General features: G+C 52.7%; 1 protein-coding gene across 3 annotated transcripts in view; it reads right to left on the bottom strand.

Moving 5' to 3' along the window:
• The window catches only part of LOC146871825 (ATP-dependent chromatin remodeler CHD8-like), a 3,469,548-nt gene that overhangs the window by 987,602 nt on the left and 2,459,123 nt on the right, over positions 1–22,823 (bottom strand). For 2 of the 3 annotated variants that reach the window (XM_085651762.1, XM_085651758.1), the window contains exons 22-23: positions 10,166–10,371; positions 9,307–9,463 (exon numbers count right to left, since the gene is read on the bottom strand). In XM_085651762.1, the coding sequence (XP_085507888.1) occupies positions 9,307–9,463; positions 10,166–10,371 (363 nt within the window). The remainder of the gene's footprint in view (positions 1–9,306; positions 9,464–10,165; positions 10,372–22,823) is intronic. The other variant, XM_085651757.1, reaches the window with a different exon arrangement.

Here is a 22,823-nt window from a genome sequence, read left to right as displayed (position 1 = left end):
CGCTGAGCCATGCTGGCAGACCGGCGGTGAGTGTGGTGCTGGTTGGAATCCCCGGCGGGGCAATCTGAGAGGCTGTGGGGGCTGGAGGAGGTGGGGGGGCCCTCCCCATCGGGCCGGGTGTCGGCGGTCAGGGGGTCGGCTCCTCTCCTTCCCCCCACCTACGTTACTGAACTTGCCCTGGTTCTCCGTGGCCTGCTCCGGCGTGGTGGCGGCGCCGCCTCGGGAGGTCGGGCCGCGGGCCGGTGGTCAGGGGGTGACTGGCCATCCTTCCCCCCCCCCCCCCCCCCCTCCGTTCCCTACTCCGGAGTTCCGTGTGTCGGGGGTGGCCCTGTTCTCAACTGCCCCTGGAGCCCGTGGACTGGAACTGCGTGCAGGCTGTGGTGGCACTGGACCCTCCGGGAGGAGGTCTGTGGCGAGGATGTGCGCCCCGGGACTTCGGCTGGTGTGACGAGGCCTGGCCCCGGCTGTGGTGTGCGGCGGAGGGTAGCGCTCCTCCGGGGTAGATCCAGGGCTGGGGGCCAGCAACAGCTCTTCAGAGTTCATCGGCTGCCAGATCGGGCAGATAGCGGGGCGATACCTTGCGGGGCTGGCGGCGAGGGGTCCTGCTCGTGTATTTCCCCTCCCGCCGTTCGCCTCCCGGGTCTTTGCGGAGGTGCTGGGGCTGGCCCCGTTGGCCCTTTGACCGGGCGAAGTGCCCCCGCTGCTCGTGGTGCCGCCGCCATGGGTAAAGACAGGGCAGCCAGGCCGCCGCCCGTGGCCACCCAGACCAAGATGGACAAATTCACGACCTCCGAGAGGGGGCCGAGTCCCGCCGGGGGGTGGCCCTGACTCCTGGCACAGACCTCGCGGCCATCCTGCAGGCCATCACGGCGTCCCGCTCTTCCCTGGAGGGTATGGTGGGAGAGGTGAAGGTTGACGTAGCCCTTCTTCGACAGGACCTGCGTAACGCCACCGCCCGCATCTCTGAAGCTGAATCTAGAGTGTCGACAGCTGAAGACGATATCCGCCAGCTGCAGGACCAGGTGCGTGAACTGACCACCCACTCTAAAGAATTGCACCGCCGAGTTGAGGATGCTGAAAATCGTGCCCGACGCTGTAACCTCCGCCTGGTGGGGTTCCCGGAGGGGGCCGATGTGGGTCGTGCGGATGACTTTCTGGAGCGCTGGTTTAAATCCTGGATGCCGGTGGACAGCCTCTCGGCCTGCTTCGTGGTGGAGAGGGCCCATCGTTCCCTGGCTCCCACCCCCGGGGGCGCCCCCCCGTCCCTTTATCCTAAAGATCCTTAATTTTAGAGACAGGGACGCGATCCTACGGGAGGCCAGGCGCTCAGAGACTCTCAAGTACCAAAATCACACCATAATGGTATTCCCGGACTACACCCGAGAGGTCCAGGAGCCACGGCGCTCCTACACGGAGGTAAAGCAGAAGATGAGATCCCTGGGCCTCCAATATCAGCTGCAGTTCCCGGCTCGCCTCCGAGTCATTTTCCAGCACAAGACTTTCTTTTTTGACACGCCACGAGCGGCCTGGACCTGGCTAACAGAGGAATGTCCCCTACACCTGGCCCCGCGACTTCTGGATCTCTTTGCAGAGGTGGTGAAGAGAGGTTCATTCCCACGGAAAACAGATACTGCCATTATAGTCGTCCTTCCGAAGACTCAACCCCCATCACAGTCCTGTTCAGGTTATCGGCCGATATCTCTGATCAACACCGAGCTTAAGATATACGCTACTATTCTCGCGCAACGGTTGCGCCCGCTTCTTGTCTCGCTGGTCCACCCAGACCAATGTGGATTTATGCCGAACGAGGAAAAAGACACTGCCTGCGGCGCTTGCAGCTTGCCATGGCCCACCGAGAGCGCCTTTCTCCTTATCTGGCCCTTCTACTGGTTGACTTTGAGAAGGCCTTTGATTTGGTGGGGTGGGAATACCTTGGAGAGACCCTGGAGCGAATGGGGTTCGGCCCCCAGTTTCGCACCATGGGTCGGGTTCTGTACGCGGACCCACGGGCTCGAGTACTGGTCAATGGGTCTTTGTCCCGCGCGTTTTCCATAGGACGGGGGACACGGCAGGGCTGCCCGCTCTCGCCCCTCCTTTTCGCCCTGGCGATGGAGCCCCTGGCTGTGCTAATCCGGTCGGATCCGGTTCTCCGTGGCTGGGACTGGCCGGGTATGGTCTCTGATAAAATTGCTTTATATGCGGATGATGTCCTTCTTTATCTCTCGGACCCGGCTGTATCGGGTCCTCGGGTGCGCCGGACTCTTCGTCGGTTCGGCCAGGTATCTGGTCTCAATCTGAACTCTGGGAAATCTGTATTGGTTCCGTTACACCCATCTAGGGAGTGTTTTGATTGGCAGTCTGACATTCCCATCCGGAGACTGTCCTTTAAATATCTGGGGATCTGGGTTACCCTTCTCCCGGAACTCTGCTGGGCTCTTAACGTGGCCCCCGTGGTGAATAAGACCAGATCAGACATGATAAAATGGCAGTCACTCCCGTTGAACCCGTTGGGAAGGATTGCTCTTTATAAGATGATGATCCTCCCTCGGTTTCTATACATGCTACAAAACACGCCCTGCCTCTTCCCCCGCTCTTGGTTTCGGGAACTGGACAAGACGGCGACTAAATTTCTCTGGGGTGGCGGCAGGCCCCGGTTAGCTTTAGACCGCTGCCGGGTTCCTTCTTATGGCGGCGGCCTGAGCATGACAAATCTTTACCTGTACTATCTCGCTACGCGGCTGCTAGTGGTCCATGACTGGTTTTCGGGTGGATGGGACGATCCGGCTTACAGACTTGAGATGCAACTCACCGGGTCTATGGGGCAACGATCCCTCGGTCGCTTCCGGAGGTCGTACGGGCTCCCTTTCTGGCGTGGTGGGCTGCCCTGCGGCACACCCGCTGGTCGAAGGTACAGACCCGGGTTACCCGGTCTGGCATGGCACTTGGCTGCGGGAGGTATCGGGGCTCGACGGGTTTCGCAACTGGGACCTTCTGGGGATCTCCCGCCTGGGTGATGTCTGGCGGGGGAGCCATATGTGTTCCTTCCAGGAGCTCCGGAGCCGTTTTTCTTTACATCCCTCGCAATTTTATAGGTATCTCCAGCTGCGCCATGCGCTCCAATCTCACGTCCCCCTGGACTTCAGGCTCCCCGACCATAGCCCGCCTGAGGCTCAGGTGATGCTGGGATGTCTTGGGAGGGGGGGCATATCCCGTATTTATCGGTCCCTGGTCAATAACACCCCGGTGGATTGGAACGGATTGAGGCAGCGGTGGGAGGCCTGGGTGGGTCCTCTGGTCGACAATGATTGGAGGGACGCCCTTATGGCACCCAGGACGATCACCACATCGGCTAGATTGCGGCTCATCCAGCTTTATTATCTCCACACTGCATACCTGACCCCGGAACGTCTGTTTCGAGCGGGCCTGTGCCGAGAGGCTTCATGCGCTCGGTGCGGGGTGGAACCGGCAGATTTCTTTCATATGGTCTGGTCTTGCCCTCGCCTGGGGAGCTTCTGGGCCGAGGTTGAATCTGAATTGACCGAAGTCCTGGTATGGGAGGTCCCCCATGATACTCGGTTAGCCCTGTTGGGAATAACGGACGGGCTGGATGGCTCCCGTACTGAGAAATACTTCCTAACTACGGCTCTGGTGGTGGCTAAAAGGGATATCGCAGCCGCCTGGAAGCAGACCGACCCACCCAGAGGAGTCAAATGGAGGAGAGGGGTGGATTGATGCGCTGCTCAGGAACGGACACTGTACGCTGCCCGGGGCTCCCCCAAAAAGTTTCGCAAAATATGGGGGAAATGGCTTGGGGGCTTAGTTTAGGGGAGGGAGTATATTGGGCGGGAACGGAAGGGAGGGGGTGGGGGGAGAAAGCTCATGCGACTGATTATCAGTGATTCTGTGACAGGTCTTGCCGATGCCAAGTTATTTCAATTGCTACATGTCCTGTTTGATTTTGATGCCTATGTGAAAAATAAAAATTTGTTTATCAAAAAAATCTCACTCAGAAGCTCCTGAGCTTCTTCTACCCGTGAAAGCATATGGATCTTTCCTTTAGCCAGCACCCTTAATTTAGACTGTTGTGCAATGGATGCCTGTGCTCCTTGGGCCTTAAATCAATACAAAAGTGTAACAAATTCTTTACGCCTACGTGCTGCTCCTGCAGACATGTCTGGAAAAATTTGTCAATTAATACCTTCGCTGATAACAAACTGTCTCTGCTGAATAGCTTTAGTCAGGACGTTTTCTTTAATTCTATAGTCAGCGAAGTTAATTAGGATTGTGCGGAGATATTTAGAGCCTGGGATGGGGTAGGCTGGAACCCGATGAGCCATGGTTAATGTCAAATCCCCAGTAAAATCCGGTAGCACTTTTTGTTTAAGGAGGGCTTGAACCCAGAGGAGGGTATTGGTCCCCTCGCTCCCCTCTGGCACTCCCACGATTCTTAGGTTAGAACGGCGCGAGTGATTTTCCAAGTCCTCCAGCTTATTCTCCAGAGCAATCTTCTCCACCGTCACGGTATTTATTTCCTGAATTGTAGAGCTCATCTGATCCTCCAAATGAGCTATCCTCGTTTCTGCCTCATCAAGTCTGACGGGAATGCCAGAGATCGTATCCTCGATTTTTTTCAGCCTGAGATAAAATGCAGCAGTCTCGAGCGCCTGGGACTTTTTCATATCTCTGATCTCCTCCAAAATGAGATTAAGCAAAGTCTTAATTTCCACCTGTTGCGTGTTACCCCCAGTGGACGAGAGTTGCAATTCTTCTTGTGGATTTTGAATCCCTGCATTAACAACTTGACCTAACGATTCCGGGCCCCTCTTCATTATTGCACAAGAAATGGCCGGTATTTGCTGCAGACTCTCTTGAAGCTGCACAGAGATGGTATCTGCAATGGAGACCACCTGAGGGGGTGAGTGTTGAGCAAATGAGGCTGATGGACTTGCCTGGAGGGTCAGCAATTTTTCCCCCTCAGGATAGGAGGATATTACAGGTACCAGAGACATTAATGAGACTTGAGAAGGCTGAAAAATATTCAACCTCTCAGAAGGAGTTCCTGCTGGATCTTCACCTGAGGTTACTGAGGTTACTGGCAAGTCTGTACTTAGATGTACTAAGTCTTGGATGGCTAACGACTGGGCGCTCTTCTTAGCACATAAGGGAAAATCTTTGGAATTTTTTAATTGTGCCTTAATGGTTCCAGGCGTGGTCTCACTCAGCTCGCTGGACTGGCCTTTTTCCCCTTCATTAGGACCATTGCCCGTTCCCCTTTGCTGCAACTGTAGCTCATGTGGTGGCTCAAACAAAACTTCTGTAGAGCTCTCAGAGCTCGAATTCAGTCCTGAGCAATTAATCAAAGCTGGTTCTTTGATCAAAGTCCGTGCACCTATTTGCTTGTACCAGGCGTTTTTTGGCTTTCAACCCGGTCGCCCCATCCACTTTTGTAACAGCATTGGTTTGTTTCAAATGTCTGCCCATCTTACATATATATATATTTTTTTTTTCCCCCTTTTCTTGGGAGCCTCAAGCCAGCAAGTACCGGCGTCAGAGCTCAACAAAAGCCACTCTCTCGCCTCTCTTGGGGCTTACCAGCAGACCTAATAAGCTTAACTTGCAATAAAAAAAACATAAAAAAAACCCAGCCAAGCTATGGAAACTTTTGTGCTCAAAATACCTCAGGCAGGAATATAAATTGGGCTCTATTTGTTATGCTCTCACCAAGCACAGACAGCTCCTGCCAGCGCCAGCAGCCTCCAGCCTCCAGCAGTTTAGCAGCTCACGTACCTCCTTGACACTCTCGAGGATTCAGTCTCCGTGTACTCCGGCTGCCCTTTCATCAGATTCTCGAGATCACAATTGAGATAGGAATTAGGCTTCGTTTTAGCTCCGGAGCTCCCAACATTCACATTAGATTATTTCTGCTGCTCTGGGACTGAAAAAATGTCCTGTCAGCGTCTCGGCGTTCCCTGCGTCCATTACAGGCTTCACTGCTGTCTCCTCTGCAGTGGGCGGGGGACCAATCACCTGTGCTACGGAAGTCTCCATAGCCCCCGGAAAGGAGGAAACATGAAAGAAATTGAGCAGGGGTTTGGCGAGGACACGGAGGAAAGAGAACACCAGGCTGCAGAGACAGCTCACAAAGACAGAAGAGGAAGAAGCACAGGGGCATGAAGAGAAACTATATTGACATCTATTAACAATCAAACGTGTCAGACAGAAAACATGGCCAGTGTCTCCATTTGTTTCATAAGTTACTTTAAAAGAAATGAGTAACAGAATTACAAATGAAATACATACAAGAACGTCCCTTCAAAGATTGACCACCAAACTTGCGCTGTTGAGATTAAAATATGTGATGTGTAGGGGCCCTAAATGCTCCTGTAGAAGGACCCGTATTGCCAATTCACAGGAGCGTTCAAACACGTGTCCTCATCTTCACAAGGTGCTGAGACATGTATCTCATGTGCGGCGCCACGGCTGGGTTTTCCTGTATCACTTTGCTCCGAATAGATAACATAGGCAAATAAACACTCCTTGCGTTCCTCTACACAGTTCTGTGGAATGAATTCCTACGGGGATGTGTGACAACTCGCAACATGCTCCTGCACAATAAATCATACGACCCAAGCCAGGTATCCACTTCACCACCAGCCTCCCACACATTGAATGCGGAACAAACATCGAGCACCAGCCGTTCCAGCACTTTAAACATATTTAAAGCTCACATTCTTCTACTGTGATGTGCATCCTCTAGCATCTTTCGAGAAGGAGTGCATCAGGAGTAGCGCACTTCCATCCACATTTGTTCCATGCCAACAAAGCAGTGCTTAGAATTACCCCCTGATGCTGAACTCTACCTGTCCGTCAGGCTGCACTAGCGCCTGGTGCCAGCCTCAACACACACAGACAGACCGGAGAGAAGCTGTGGGGGTGAAACGATGAACACCCACCTCACTGCACTATCACACTAATTATCCAGTGCTCAATATGCACTAACCTGCTGAATTGTGTTTAAAAAACGCGGAGCCTTTGGATGGTTTGGAAAGGTCTCTGTAAACAAAACCACACCCCACGAGAAATGCCCATAGTGAAATGACCCCCCACCCCGTGTGTTAACCACACCTTCGTGCGGGGGTGATGAGTCCAAAGTAAATGAGTGTATTGATTGCAGGCGTAAAGCAGCGCACAGAAAACAAACAACGTGACACAAGAATAAAAGTTAAGCAATGCGTGGCGAAAGGCGCAACCACCATAATTACTGATAAAGCGCTGCTTGACACAAAAATATACTTTTTTGTTTGAATATATATCTAGTGTTTTGAGCATTACTAAATTTAGTTAAGGGAAACAAAAACCCAACCCCCCATAAAAAGAAGCCCAAACAAAGCCATATCATACTAAACAAAAGCCCAACTGCTGCGCGCTATATGGAAAATTGCTGAAAAGTTAAAAATTCAACCAATGAAGCAGGAGGCACTACGTGGGAGGCAGCACTGGCCCAACAGTAGCATTAAGAGGAGGTGGGAGGGAGAAATGATATTGTTAAATCTAAATAGCTATGTCACCAAAGCTGAACACGGGCAAACAGAACTTAGTCCATGCGGCGTGGGAGGAACTGAAGAGAAAAATGAGGGACAAAGAGGCAGGACTGGCCACTAGCAAGCAAGGATTTTTAAGACACTGAAACAAACAAATCAAGAGCAGGGGGATGGGTTTAAGCCCACAGGAGAAATTACAATAGGTCTCGAATGCTCGACCTAAAAAGACCGGAACTCCTGTGAACAGCAGCTCTGTTCAAAAGGAAACTCCCATTACAGACTCTGAGCCTGCTGAGGACAAAGAAACCAGACGCCTGAAACCACTACTACACCCATCGCCTATGGCCCGAGTGGCCCACTGGTCCCAGTGAGATCCCCCAGCCCTCCAGAGTCCGAGTCCACTGTGGGTTTACCCCTTCAGGACTTCCTGACGTCTCCTGCAGCCTCTGCACGGAGACCCCCCCTAACTGGTAAGGTGAAATCCGGCCTCAAAAGACACCCCTGCATCCAGCCGTCCTGCGCCCTGGAGAAGAGAACCCGAGGTGCACTTATGTCCCCGAGCCCTCCAACTTACCTGCCCAACTGTTGGTTCCTCCTAGAAGTCTCCCTGGACCGAGCCTGCAGCTGAAAACCAAAACCGAAAATCCTCATTGAAAACAACAGGGCAACCGACACAAACCAGCACCCTGCGCCCAGCCGCACGCTGCGGGCGCACTTTTTGTGCTAAACAGGACCCCCTTTGCCCTGAGCCTAACACCAGGAGCTTTGCTCCCACAACCCAGTGGCCTGCTCATAAGCAGCCACCAACCGGAAGCCCCTTATCCCCCACTGGATAATAGTGGGCCTCAGCACTCTGCACCCGGCAGCCCTAGCGCCGCTGAGGGTGTAACAAGAGTTCATCCTTGACCCTGGGGGAACCCTTGTTCTAACCCCAGAAGCTCAATCCTAAAGACTGATAACTTACCTGGTAACCGTTAACTTCATTTCTCTCCATAGGAACCTATTGACTGTTTTTCTCTGAAAAATGTTCGAAGTGTGGAATTGATTTGCATGGAAACCTAAAAAAGTACAATTGTGAAAAACTTTTGCTTACCTTTTATCTAGGGATTTCCCACTGTGATATCTAGGCATTTCACACAGAGTAGAAAAAGTGATCTAAAAGTAACTAAAAAACAATCTGTACAGTAATTTCAATACCTTGACTTACCTGAATTTCAAACAACTGCATTTGAACTTGCATTCACTTGTAAAAACTGCATAATATTTAGAGCATGTATTTCACTTGCCTGTGCCAGGCTTGGCTTGGTTCTAGAAATAAAATAACATAATATTTTGATACAAACAAAATTGGTCTTAGTTCAGTCTTGGAGTGTGTGACAATTTTCTGATTGAGTGTGTACAACAAATGCTTAGCACTACCCTCTGATAAATCCTTACTGCTCTACCACACTACCACAAATAAAGAGTAAGGTGCAATCTACTTTCACCTCTGCCTACCTTTGGGGTTCCACTGAACTCTGTGCACACTAGACCTCACTTTGGTATAGTATATACAGAGCCAGCTTCCTACACAGAGAATATGATATCTATCCTACACCTTATGTAACCGAGCTTATGCAGAGTATAAACCTGGAGTGCTGGATGTCAGTCGACTTTTAGCACCGACTATGTAGTCGTTATGTGGGCTTTAGTTGCTGCACTTGTGCTTCAAAAGATATCCGGACCGTGCTTTATGCCCCACAGTCTAAGCAGGTGATGGACTTACTTATTGCACTGATGCTTGAGGTGCTTCTTGTAACCTTCATCCTGGAAGATTGAGTCTGGGTTGTACTTGCGTATCCAGTCGGCCTTGTGGACCTCAAAGTTGTTTTGGGATTTCATCTTCTTGCCTTTGCGTCCACGAGGCACTGGGATGGAAAGACCTGGCAGGTGACCGGAAAGAGTATGGTAAGCAACAAACCAAACAATCAGAGAAACAGTCAAGAAGACATTGTAGAAGGTTACATATACAGCAAGAAAACACATCATTTTAGCAATCTCGCCCACTACGCTTCAAGTATTTATCAGAAGTCTTAGGCACCTGTATCAGTCCGAATGTGTATTATCATAGATGCCATAGTTGAGAAACTTGGATACTAGCAGTAAGGCTCCACAATTTGGCATAGGCTTTTGGGCCTTTCAAAAATAGGAATGGATTTGAGTGGGTTAGGACAAACATATTCCCACCACATTCTGAGAAGTCTAGAAATTAGCACAGGATACACAGGCACTTTGATCCAAAGGCTGATTGGACTGACACAAAGATAAAGCCTTTCACCTCTGGAACATACAGACTAAACTTCGTAAATCAATACAGAGTACATTGCATCTTCAGATCAGATCAAGTGAATGGCAAAGAAATACTATATCACCCACAGGACGGTGCAGTTAAGGCTAATTGGTACACAGATATAGAGCATTTCATCTATAAAAGGAGGAAGTTAGGAGATTGGCAAACAAACAGATTTAGAGGGTTGCTCCTCTAGGACCAATGACTGAGTTCAAATACGCACACAATTAGCACGATATGCTTGATATCAATGATCTGTAGAAGGTGAGGATCAATGCACATCTTTAAGTCTTACAATTACCAGTGTGGTTCTGCAGTTCCTTAGATTGCCCATTCTCAAGTGGGCTGATCAGGTCCCATATGAAGCTCTTGATGGTCTCATCCCCGCGATAGTGCAACAGACAGTAAACCAAGATAGTGCGGCAGATGATCTCCACATCTCTCTCTGACATTCGACGCTTGAAACGCCCATGTGACAGAATCTCTTTCCAGCGGCCCCACCTGTAGGCAGCAAAACACACCCAGCCCAGAAAGATTAGAGCTGAATGCTGCTGTCGAATGCTCAAATCTGAGGCAAAATCATCACATTATATGTTTCCATCAAACAGCAAAAAACATCTATCAAACAGGAATAGCTATTTAGCTTTTCTAAGAAAATTGTTTATTAGTTGGATAGCTTGTGTGGCCTTTGCAAGTAATAGGTCACTTCCCATGCGTGCCATGAAAAACTACTTGGCTTTTCGCAGAGCTATTAAATCCCATCTTTTCCCCACAGCCTAGTGCCTTCTTCTGATCACCAGTCCTATGTTCTGCTTCAGCGCTTGGACGCCTCTTTCCTAAGGCAGCTGTGCACTATAGAAAACATGCCAACATAACAGGTCCAAAATCTTGTTTGGCTAATCACATCCTTTTAACAAATAAACATGGTATCAACCCCTAGTAGCTATGGCACAGTGAAGATAAGCTTAACTTATGAAAAATGAATTATTTACAGTACAAAAACAATTATGAAGTCAAAGCACAACCCAATAAACATCCCTAAATCTTTAAACATAAAGAAAGACTGTGTGAAAAAAATCATTAAAATTCGATATGGAGATGCACACTTTAAAAAAAAAAAAAAAATTAAAACAGCATGTAAAAGTGTTCCGCCTATGGGTGTGGATGAACAGGTTCTAAACAAAAATTAAGGCGGACTGCGAAACAACGGAGGACGGCTAACCATAATGGGTAGACTCAGTCAAGGATTTCACCTTCTATTTTAGTCTTCTTTTAGGGAAGCAGGAATATCCCAACAGGGCAATGCTTATGGATGTATTCAACTAAATCAGATAGCTGTTAGACACGGTCCCGCTGAAGTCACTGGCTTTGGCCGAAAAGGCTACAAGTAAGAAAACCCAAATTTTGTACCCACAAAGTCTTTTTGCCAACTGGATACTTTTTGCCCCTTTGTCCATTCAAAGTCTCCTCATTAAAAAAGTATTATTCTTTTTTTTGTTGCTGGAAAACATTGTTAAAAAGCGCCCTCTTTCTTGCATGGTATGCCCCCACTTTTTGCTGAATTGATGATGTTCTTTCACTGAGTGGGCCCTGGGCTCCTGCTAATCAGGTACCCAGGGCCTATGTTACTTCCCTAAAACTGCATTGGAGCCTAAACCCAACTGGCATCTCTGGCCACATGTCAGGCCCTGGTAAATGGTACCACAGGTACCCAGGGCACTGTGACCAGAGAAGGCCGCTAAGGGCTGCAGCACTTATTGTGCCACCCTCAGAGGCCCTGCACACCTGCGCGCACACACACACACACACACACACACACACACACCCCCCCCCCCCCCCTTTGCAGACTGAGTGCCTTGGTGCAGAACAAAATGAAGAGTCGACGTGGCACACATCCCTGCCTTGAGCATACATCAGTCACCCCTCTAGCTGGGTGCCCTATGCCAGTGGTGAGGGTACAGGTGCATGAGCCCTGTACCCCCACAGTGTCCAAATCCATTCCTGGGCACTGTAAGTGCTGCCATTAAAGAGTATATGGTGCTGGGAGTTTATCATTACGAACTCCACAGCACCATAATGGCTACACTTCTCAGCACAATGAACAAGTTACTTACCTTCGGTAACGATGTATCTGTAAGAAACATTAGTTAGTTAGATTCCTCACCTTAGAATATCCCCAGGCGTAAGACTGGATCCGGAAGATTTTTCGTCAGCAATACCCCTTGCGCGTCGCTAGGCGTCGTCTGCGGCTCCGCGTCCGTCGTCGGCGTCGTGCGCCGGAATGACGTCGTCGGAGTACTTAGACGCCGCCCTCGCGCGCTGACGTCAGTTCTTGTACATAGCCTTCCGCGCCAGGAACGCAGAGCCATGCAAAGACCGACACTGGTGCCAAAAATAAAATCTAGGGGCCTGAAAAGGATAACCTTAACCCTAGATGTCAGTTCGCAGAACGGGGAGGATGGGTGGGTCGGTGAGGAATCTAACTAACTAATGTTTCTTACAGATACATCGTTACCGAAGGTAAGTAACTTGTTCATCTGAAAGAAACACGTTAGTTAGATTCCTCACCTTAGAATAGATACCCAAGCAATACCATCCCCGGTGGTGGGTCTGCGAACCAAGATCACACCAGAAAGTCCTGGAGGACAGAACGGCCAAAGAAGCCATCCCTCCGGACTTGGCTGTCAAGGCAATAATGCCTGGCAAACGTGTGTAGCGAAGCCCATGTCGCCGCCTGACAGATGTCCTGCAAAGGGACTCCCCGTCCCAAGGCAGTAGTAGCCGCTGTGGCCCGAGTAGAATGGGCGCGAAGCCCAACAGGAGGGTCCTTTTTTGCCAAAGAGTAACAAATTTTGATGCACAAAACGACCCACCGAGAGATGGTCCGTTTGTGCACAGCTTTCCCCTTCTTAGCACCCACGTATCCAACGAAAAGTTGGTCGTCCACCCGGAACTGCTTTGTGCGGTCCAAATAAAAGGAGAGCGCACGTTTTGGGTCCAGACGGTGGAGCCTCTCTTCCTCTTTGGAAAGATGCGGAGGCGGAAAGAAGGTGGGCAAGGTGACTGATTGCCCAAGATGAAATGGAGTCACCACTTTCGGAAGAAAGGAGGGACGAGGCCGAAGGACCACCTTGTCCGGATGAACAGACAGAAAAGGAGGCTTTGAAGATAAAGCCTGGAGCTCACTCACCCGTCTAGCCGAGGTGATGGCTACCAGAAAAGCAGTCTTAAGAGTCAGAAGACGAAGAGGACAATTGTGAAGAGGCTCGAAGGGAGCGCACATCAGGAATGTCAAGACAAGATTCAAGTCCCACTGAGGCATTACAAATGGGACAGGAGGGAACGTGTGAGTAATGCCTTTTAGAAAGCGTGTAACCACAGGGGACTTGAAAAGAGAAGGCTGATCAGGAAGCCGCAAGAAGGCAGAGATGGCAGCAAGATAACCTTTCAGGGTGCCCAGGGCAGAGCCCTGCCGGGCCATAGAAAGAAGAAAGAGGAGAACCTCAGAAAGAGGGGCGGAAAGGGGATCCACAGCCTTTGCTGTGCACCATGCCACAAATTTGTTCCACTGGCAGGCGTATACCGTCTTTGTGGAGGGACGCCTGGCTGCCAGAATGATATCACAGACTTCAGGAGGCAAGTCGAATGGCATCAACTGCCGCCGCTCAATCTCCACGCATGGAGGTGGAGGCTGGACAGGTTCGGGTGGAGGACCGTCCCCTGCTGCTGCGACAGAAGATCCTCCCGAAGGGGCAGACGTATCGGGGGATCGGTCAACATACTGAGTAGCTCGGGATACCAGTATCTTCGTGCCCAATCCGGAGCCACCAAGATGACTTGGGCCCGGTCGTGCCTGATCTTCTTCAGCACTCTGGGCAGAAGTGGTATAGGCGGAAAGGCGTACAACAGACCGCAACTCCACTCGTGACGAAAAGCGTCGCCGAGCGAGTGCCGCCTTGGAAATTCCAACGCGCAGAACTGCTGACATTGCGCGTTCTCTTCGGTGGCGAATAGATCTAACCAAGGCTCTCCCCACTGCTGAAAGAGACCTTGCGCCACTTCGGAGTTCAGACGCCATTCGTGATCCATCATGCACCGGCGGCTGAGTTCGTCCGCTCTGGCGTTCAGAGAGCCCGCCAGATGTTGAACCACTAGGGTGACGCCCTGGTGTTCCAGCCACGTCCAGAGGCGCAGAGCCTCCTGACAAAGGGTCCACGACCCCACCCCGCCCTGTTTGTTGCAATACCACATGGCTGTGGTGTTGTCCGTGAACACCTGCACGACACTGCCCCTGACAGAGGGAAGGAAGGCTTTCAGTGCAAGTCGGATCGCCCTCAACTCCAACAGGTTGATGTGGAGACGAGACTCCGCCGGAGACCAGAGGCCTCTGATCTCCGCCTCTCCCATATGGCCACCCCATCCCAGGAGGGACGCATCCGTCACTACGACATGCTCCGGTTGGGGAAGGGAGAGGCTCCTGCCCATGACCCAATCGCGGTCCGTGAGCCACCACTGCAACTGCTGTGCAGTGCCCTCCGAGATCAAGACATGGTCGGACAGGTTGCCGTGATGCTGGGCCCACTGAAACTTCAGGTCCCACTGCAGAGCCCGCATGCGCCGCCTGGCGTGATGCACTAGTAGGATGCAGGAGGCCATCAGCCCCAGAAGCCGCAACACTAGCCTGACCGAAACCCAGGATAGAGGCCGAAAGATGGGAATCAGGGCCTGTATATCCCGGACCCGCTGTTCCGGTGGATAGACCCGGAACTGCGCCGAATCGAGAACCGCTCCGATGAAGAGGAGCTTCTGAGAGGGACTCAGGTGTGACTTCGGCACGTTGATGGAAAACCCCAGCAAATGCAGGAGATCCGCCGTAGTCTGGAGGTGGGAGACGACTGCCTGGGGCGAGCCCGCCTTCAACAACCAGTCGTCGAGATAGGGGAAGACTGGAACCCCTGATCTGCGCAGATGAGCTGCGACCACCGCCATCACTTTCGTGAACACCCGAGGGGCACTGGTGAGGCCGAAGGGGAGCACGGTAAACTGAAAGTGCTCTTGGCCCACCGTGAACCGCAGGTAACGCCGGTGGGCCGGCAGGACGGGGATGTGGAAATAAGCGTCCTGCAAGTCCAACGGTACCATCCAGTCTCCGGGGTCTAGGGCAGCTAGAACCTGAGCCAAAGTCAACATCTTGAACCTTTCCTTCCGGAGGAAGGCATTGACGTTCCGAAGGTCCAAGATATGGCGGAGGCCCCCTTTGCCCTTCTTGGGAACCAGAAAGTAGTGGGAATAACAACCACGACCTACTTCTGGGCTCGGAACGCGCTCGACGGCCCCCTTGGCCAAGAGGGCGGAAACCTCCTCGTGGAGAAGATGCAAGTGATCCCCCGAGATACGGTGGTGCTGTGGTGGCATGGCTGGAGGGGTCGTCTCGAACGGGAGGGAGTAGCCCCTTCGGACGATTTGCAGCACCCACCTGTCCGATGTGATGGACCGCCAGTGGAGCAGGTGATGGCGAACTCTGCCGCCCACTGGCGTGGAATGGGCCTGAAAGCTCGGACTAGGAAGGCTTTGAGGCGGATGCTGCCGGGGTGGATGTGGGCTGACCTCGTCGACCTCCAGATCTGCCTCGGCGGAAACCACGTCCGCGACCGCGCGCAGGTTGGTTCTGCGGCTGGTGGCTAGGCGCATGTGAGGAGGCACCCCTTCCTTGGCCACGAAAGGGGCGAAAAGTGGAAGATTGCGACCGCGGGGCCGAGAGGCCCAAGGACTTGGCCGTAGCCCGGGAGTCCTTAAAGCGGTTCAGCGCACTGTCCGCCTTCTCGCCAAACAGGCGAGTGCCATCAAACGGCATGTCCATGAGAGTGCTCTGGAAATCGCCGGAAAACGACGTGGACCGCAGCCAGGCGTGACGTCGAAGCGCCACAGTGGTGGAAATGGCCCTACCCAGCGAGTCCGTGGTGTCAAGCCCACATCGTATAGCATGTCGCGCGGCATCCCTCCCATCGGCCAGAGCCTGGGTAAGTCGTGTCCGGACCTCCTCCGGACACAGGGGCAGCGCGTCCTCCACCGCATCCCACAGAGAGTGGGAATAACGGTCCAAGAGACAAGCGGTGTTCAAAGACCGCAGGCCCAAACTAAGGGATGAGAACAGTTTCTTGCCAAACTGCTCCAGTCTCTTGGAATCCCGGTCCGGCGGGGCGGTCGGGAAAGAGGATTGGGAGGTGGAGGCCTGGATAACCAGGCTCTCAGGGGTAGGGTGTTGGGACAGAAAACTGGGGTCGCCCGGAGCAGGGCGGTGGCGCCTGGCAACGTTCCTGTCCACAGGAGGAACTGTGGAGGGCTTGGACCAGGTGCCCTGGAGAACGTCAGTGAGGGCTTCATTGAACGGCAGCAGAGGCTCAGTGGAGCTTGCTGCAGATTGAAGCACCTCAGTGAGGACGTTCGTCCTCACAGCCACGGCAGGTAGCTCGAGCCCAAGGGCTGCGGCCGCCTTGCGCAGCACCACGGAGAAAGCAGCACCCTCCTCCGAAGCCACAGTCGGAGGAGAGATGAATCCAGTGTCTGGCGAGGTATCCAGACCACTGGCCTCCCCCAGTTCATCTGCCCAGTCCTGGGACAGTTGGGCCTGATGGGCCATAGGATCCTCGGATCCCTCCCAGTAGTCCCCCTCATCCGACTCCTGGTGTAGGGGAGAAAGTAACGGAGCCGGGCGGTAGACAAAATGTGTCTCTAGCGGCGTCGACCTCGGCGTCCATCGATGCCGGACCGGCGCCGGGCCCGGACCGGGACTAAACTGGGGCACGGCGTCGAGCGGAGTCGACGTCGGCGTCGGGGGTGGAACCGGAGTCGACGCCGGTGGAGGAGTGACAAGGTTGACCGGCGTCGACGGGGACTCGAGAACGGGTCCCTCGGGCGCTTGCGGCGTCGAGGCCGGAGCCGCCGGCTGGCAAGGCAACCCAGTCGGGTCCGCGGGGCCCGAAGGCGCACCAGCGGGCGCCGACGGCGAAGCCAGGTTCCTCATGGCCGAGAGGAAGGCACTGACTTCCGCCGGCGTCGCGTTAGTCCCAGGGACCGGAGGGTATGGGGACGGACGCGGCGCCTGCGGCTCCGCCGGAGCCGCGGGGGTGGAACCACCCTGACCCTCGACCGAGTCGCGCGACCGGCGAGGGGAGTCCGAAGAGCGATGACGTCTCTTGGACTTCTTGGAGTGCTTCGACTTACCCGAAGACTTTGATCCCGACGACCGATGGTGACGTCGGCTGCGGCTCCGCGACCGATCCTTGGACCTCCTCCTGGACCGGGATCGAGAGACGCGCGGAGCCGAGTGGCGAATCTCGAGAAGCTTACGGGACCGCTCCCGTCTAGCCTTCGAGGTCAGGGCCTTACAGTCCGAGCACGACTCCGCGTCGTGGTCGAGGCCCAAACAGTACAGGCACCGGCGGTGATGGTCCGTAACCGACATCAATCGGCTACAGTCCGTACAGGCTTTAAACCCAGGCATCCTACCGGCTCCGGTGTCGATAGACAGGATCAAAAAGGATCAAAAAGTTAGTCAAAAATTGACTAAAGGGGTAGCTCTCCCGGATCTGCGCTTACTGGCGCGGAAAAAAGAAGAACTGACGTCAGCGCGCGAGGGCGGCGTCTAAGTACTCCGACGACGTCATTCCGGCGCACGACGCCGACGACGGACGCGGAGCTGCAGACGACGCCTAGCGACGCGCAAGGGGTATTGCTGACGAAAAATCTTCCGGATCCAGTCTGACGCCTGGGGATATTCTAAGGTGAGGAATCTAACTAACGTGTTTCTTTCAGATAAACCCACACTGATGCCAGTGTGGGATTTAATGTAAAATGCACAACAGAGGGCATCTTAGAGATGCCCCCTGAAATATGACCAACTCCTAGTGACCTGACGGAGTGGCTTTTTAGGCTGCAACCACCAGACATGTTTCTGGAACCCTGGGTCGAGAGCTTGCTGCTCTCAGGGGCCTGAAACAATGCACATCCTGAGACGAGGTGCCAAGCCTCCTCCCCCAGGAAGGACCGGGTTCACGGAGGAGAAGCTTCAAAAGGCATGCCGCCTTTGTGAGCCTCTCTAGACCATTTGCTGCTTTCAGCAACTGGCCCCCACTGGTTCTACCCCCCACTTTGGGCAGGAGAACTGGCGGGAAAAACAAGTGAGGAAGAGAGGTGTGCCCACCTCTGCCAACTCCACCCCTAAGGTGGGGAAGGCGAGGTGAAGCACAACCTTGAGTCCCCGCAATCTTGAGGATGGGGGGGACCCAGCCAACCAGGGACAGGCTCCTGACCCCCTCCCACTGGAGAGTGGCAGAATAGGGGGTGTACCCACCCCAAGGAAGGGACCCATTGGTCCCTGCCCGTTACCTACCTGTAACGCCCCTACATTTAGTATTTAGGGGCACCCTGAACCTTCCTTCCTCAGATCCAGCAACAAGAAAAGAAGATAAGAAGAATGACGAAGAGCTGTGGAGAGCTAACAAAAGGACGACGCCAACTGACTTGGCCCCAGCCCTACAGGCCCGTCTCCCCTCGAACCTGCTCCTGCGAAATCCCGGCATGTCCAGCAGCCAGCAACCTCACAAACCCCGGAGGACCTGCCTGTCTTCACTTTCCAGACTGTTTCTCCCGTGAACACCGGACGTGTTTACTGCAGCTCCTGGTGCCAGCCAGGAACCGCGAATCCAGCCCACTCTTCACCTGCCCGAGCTCAAATGGAAAACACGACGAGGTCCCTCCGGTGATCCTGACCCGAGATCTGGCGACCCCTGACCTGCCTCAAGCCTCCTGAAGACGCCTGCAGCCTCAATCCAGAGGACCCCACCCTACCGCGACCAGAGCGGGTAAGAAAATCCGACATCCCAAGACACCCCTGCACCCGACGCCCCAGAGCCTTGTGTGCCCAAACCAACAGTGCCTAACCAATCCTCAACATCCCAACTTACCCCTCGAAGTGGTGGTCGCTCCTGGAAGATCCTCGTCCCCGAGCCTGCAGTGTTTCTTTGTCCCGGAGAATCTACATTGAAATCAACAGGGCACCCGACCTCAAAACAACACCCTGCACCCGGCAGCCCTAGTGCCGCTGAGGGTGCACCTTTGGTGCCACTTTGGTCCCCAACTTGCCCTGAGCTAAACACTAGGAGCTTTGCTCCCACAACCCCGTGGCCTGCTTCCCAGCAGTCACCAACGGGAGTCACCCTATCCTCCATAGGATAACATTGGGCCTCAATACTCTGTACCCGGCTGCCCTAGTGCCGCTGAGGGTACAACAACAGTGCATCACTGACCCTGGGAGACCCCCGAGTCTAACCCCAGAACCCCAATGCAAAGACCGAGTACTTAACTCGAAACCGATAACCTGCTTTTCCTCATAGGATAACTTAGACACTTTCTCCCAAAAAGTTTGTGTCGACTTTTGAAAACTAAGAATATTCTTTAAAAATCACACAAATAACCAAAACGCATTTTCTCAACTGTTTTCAGGAAATGTCCCAGTGCTGAATCTGGGTATCCAGCACTGAGTAGGAAAAGTAACTTAAAAGTAACTTACCTGTGAATTGAATTTCCTTCTATAGAATAATATTGGTGGTTCTCTGTGAAAAAGTTTCTAAGTGTCAACTTTTAAAATACAAGAATATTCTTTAAAAATCGTACATCTAACTAAAACGCATTTTCTCAACTATTCTCAGTAAATGTCCCAGTGCTGAATCTAGGATCCAGCACTGTGTTAGAAAAAGTAATCCGAAAAGTAACTTACCTGCAATTTATTGAAAAAGCCTATTCATTCCAAAGTACTGTATTTTCTAAGTGTTGCATACTACTGCTCCTCTGTAAATCAATTAAAGTACCATTCCTATTGCATTTTCAGACAGTTCTATATCCAGTAACTTATTACTGAAAAGTATTTAATGCTTACCTGTTCCAGGCTTGCTTGGTTCTAAAAATAAACAACAGTATTTTTTTTTAGACAAACACAAATGGCCTAGAGTTCAGTTCTTGAGTGTGTGAATTAATTTGCTGACTGAGTGTGTACATCAAATGTTTAATACTGTCCTCTGATACTGCCTTACTGCTCGACCAAGCTACCACTTTAGAGAGTAAGGTTCTATCTAACTTTAACCTCTGCCTACCACTGGAGACTCGTGGACTCTATACACACTGTACCTCACTTCGGCCAGTTTCTTACAAACATCCACAGGGACAAATCTGAAAGCCATAGCCTGGCATGATGAACCAGAGCTGGATACTTTAGCCATTAAGGCAATCACTGTAGTCTTTTTTTAGGGCTGCAAAAAGATCTGAGTGGGACAAACCTGCTTTTTTTCTTCACCAAGGTTGCGCCTTCGTCAATTACCGGTTACCTTTGGTGGCTAGTCCCGGATTGACAAAGGTAAAAAAGTACGAGTTACTTACCTCCGGTAACGATGTATCTGGTAGAGACGATTCTAGCCGCAGATTCCTTACGCAGAATTATCCCCAGGTGTGAGACTGGACCCGGAAAACTTTCTTGTCCGAGCATCTCTCCGCGCCGGGGGGCGGCACCACGTGACTCCGCGGGCATGACGTCAGGGAGGTCACATAAGCCCCACCCCGGCGCGCTGACGTCCGTTTCCTTCTGAGAACTTTTCTGCGCCACAACGCGGAGCCATCACAACAAAACTGAGGAGAGCATGGGAACAGTGTGCAAAAAAGCAGAGAAACAAAACAGAAAGAAACAAAGGGTGAGGAACAGCACCAGTTGGCACCAAGGTACCAGAAAGCTAAACCAGTGAAGCCATAGCAGGGAAAGAACAGAGCACCATTGTGAGGAACAACTGTGCAAGCCAAGGCGACAGCACCTGGTGGCACCAAAGCACCAGAAGGCCAAAGCAGCGAACCTATTACAAGGAAAGAGAAGAGCACCCTCCCCCCCGAGGAACCACCGACCAAGCCAACGCAATAGCCATCCTGGAGAGGCACAAGTATATGAAAGTGCCTGGGAGGGAGAGAGAGAGAGTGGGAGAGAGAGAGAGTGGGAGAGAGAGAGAGTGGGAGAGAGAGAGAGTGGGAGAGAGAGAGAGAGCGAGAAAGAGAGAGAGAGAGAGAGAAACCACAACCCACACAGTGAAGGGCCACAAGCCAGAACAGAGGAGTAATAGTAATCCACCCCCAGACTACACAGTCAAGGAGGGCCAGGCCCCCTGAAAGGAGCAGGAGGCCAAAGGACAGGTAAAGAATCCCCAACACAGAAGACCTCAAGGGGATCAAAACCTCCAAACAAATAGAGGGAAAAAGCAAAAGGAGACCCCTACACTGGAGAGAAACCAGCTGGATGGAAGCAAAGGCACGCAGCAACCAACCATCTCTGTATCAAAAGAAAGAAGGGGGGGGGGTGGAACCATAAGACAGAACCGGACAGCCTGACCGGAAGAAAGTGAAGAGGACACCCACAGAAGACAAGCCACACACAGGGAGGCAAGCGCAGAAACCCAAGCAGAGGGTCCTCGCAGAACGGGGAGGAAGTGCGGGTCGTGAAGGAATCTGCGGCTAGAATCGTCTCTACCAGATACATCGTTACCGGAGGTAAGTAACTCGTACATCTGATAGTGACTACTAGCCGCAGATTCCTTAACGTAGAATAGATAACCTAGCCATACCCAGAAAGGAGGAGGGCCTGCGAGAGAGCCTCCCCAGCAGGATAGACCCTGGGCCCCAGCAGGGGACATGTCACAGGAAAAAGAAGGGAAGGCCAGGAGATCCCAAGCCCAACTAAGGGAGAACCGCCCAACACCCCACAGGGGCAGACAGTGCCCTAAGGGCCTCAGAGAACAAAAGAACCACCTTGATCCCCAGGGAGAAGAGGAAGAACCGGAGGCAGGGCCCACCGTAAGAAGCACACACAGGGAGAGGAAACAGCCGAACATACCTCGGCCACAGCAGCCAACAAAACAGGAACGGCCCCACCGCCAATAGCGCAGGCGTAAGAAGAAAGGCACAGGTGCACAAGCTCCAGCGGATCCAGAGGCAGGGGCACAAGGGAACTCATCTAAGGTCACGACGGTCGACCAGAACAAGCAGGCATGTGCAGGCATGCGCAGCCAGGAGCAGGCAATAGCATGGAGCAGCGCACCAGAACAAGCCAGGCGCAAGCCGAAGGCAGAGGCCAAGGAAGGCCAGAACACACCCGAAAAGAGGGACCGGTCCAGAACACACACACATGGACCCACAAAAGAAGTGGGACCAGGCAGAAGAGAAGGAGAGACACAGAGGACGGACCCAGGCCAGAAACCAGAACGCAGAAAGCTAAGGAAAGCCAAGGAAAGCCAGTCCCCCTGGAACATCAGACAGAAGACCATGCCGAAGCGCCGGACAGAAGGGCGAAAGCGTCACAACACTACACGGCAGACAGCAGGCCAGACTGGCCTAGCGACGCAGCGAACATGGAGAAGGACAGGCCCGGCAGCCACGCAAGCCGCGCCAAGACAAGTGTCAAAGAGATCGCGTCCGCGATATACTGGGACGATAAGGAGAGAAAGGAACCCGAAAGGGTGACCACACCACCTCAGCATATAACAGAGCTATGTAATAGCTACAAGTACCCCACATAGGGTATGCTACGTCCCAAGAAAACATGGGAACACCTCTTAGGAAAAAAATCCACAGCAGAGGAAAAACAGAAAAGCTCGCGGGTAGAACCGCAGACGGCTTGTCAATCAGCCAATAAAGAAGACACAAAAGGCCCAATCAGAGGACTTTCACGGGCTTACCAACAGCCAAAACCACAAGTCAAAAAAGAGGGGCTGAACCAGCAGCCAACAGCACCGAAGGGCCAACCGAAGGATCCCGTAGGCACACTGTAAGAAAGTGACTCTGTATATACTGCACCAAAGTAAGGTTTAGTTTGTACAGAGTCCAACAGTCCCCAGAGGTTTGGAAGAGGCTAAAGTTAGATA

Source organism: Triturus cristatus, chromosome 1_1 (assembly GCF_964204655.1).
Source record: "Triturus cristatus chromosome 1_1, aTriCri1.1, whole genome shotgun sequence".
NCBI classification, from domain to species: Eukaryota; Metazoa; Chordata; class Amphibia; order Caudata; family Salamandridae; genus Triturus; species Triturus cristatus.
The sequence above is the reverse complement of the archived record's forward strand: the minus strand, read 5'-3'. Positions and strand labels throughout refer to the sequence as shown.